The following is a 399-nucleotide window of genomic DNA, read 5'->3' on the forward strand; positions in this document are numbered from 1 at the left end:
TTTTGTTTGTGTGCGTGTGTCGTTTGTATACATGTCTCTACCCGTGTATACATGTATGTCTGTGTCTACCTTTGTGCGTAGAAATCTCTCCATACATGTGCAGTTTCCCGTACATATGTGCTAGAGTGTAAGGGAAATAGGCTTACGACGACCTGCCCCCACCCCCACCTCCCCTCCCTCCCTACTCACCTGGCAGAGGGGGATGTGGACCTCGCCTATAGAGTCGTCCCTCGAAAAGCGATCGTAATCGAAGACGTGGAGGTGAAGGACTCGGCTCTGCAGCTTCTGGATCGGGAAACCTGGAAGTATTGTCAGGGGAGTGAGAAATGTGCGCAGGTGGGAATAAGGCTTAGGTAGGTAATACTTAGAAAAACATAAATGAATAAATATCTGTATGTA

The 399-nt window shown here is 48.1% G+C and overlaps 1 protein-coding gene across 2 annotated transcripts in view; it reads right to left on the minus strand.

Moving 5' to 3' along the window:
• The window catches only part of LOC119591478 (synaptotagmin-7-like), a gene marked incomplete at its 5' end in the record, with an annotated part of 105,336 nt that overhangs the window by 9,949 nt on the left and 94,988 nt on the right, over positions 1-399 (minus strand). For both annotated transcript variants that reach the window (XM_037940221.1, XM_037940220.1), the window contains 1 exon segment: positions 190-299. In XM_037940221.1, coding sequence (XP_037796149.1) covers positions 190-299 — 110 coding nt within the window.

Source organism: Penaeus monodon, chromosome 28 (genome assembly GCF_015228065.2).
Source record: "Penaeus monodon isolate SGIC_2016 chromosome 28, NSTDA_Pmon_1, whole genome shotgun sequence".
In the NCBI taxonomy this organism is placed as follows: Eukaryota; Metazoa; Arthropoda; class Malacostraca; order Decapoda; family Penaeidae; genus Penaeus; species Penaeus monodon.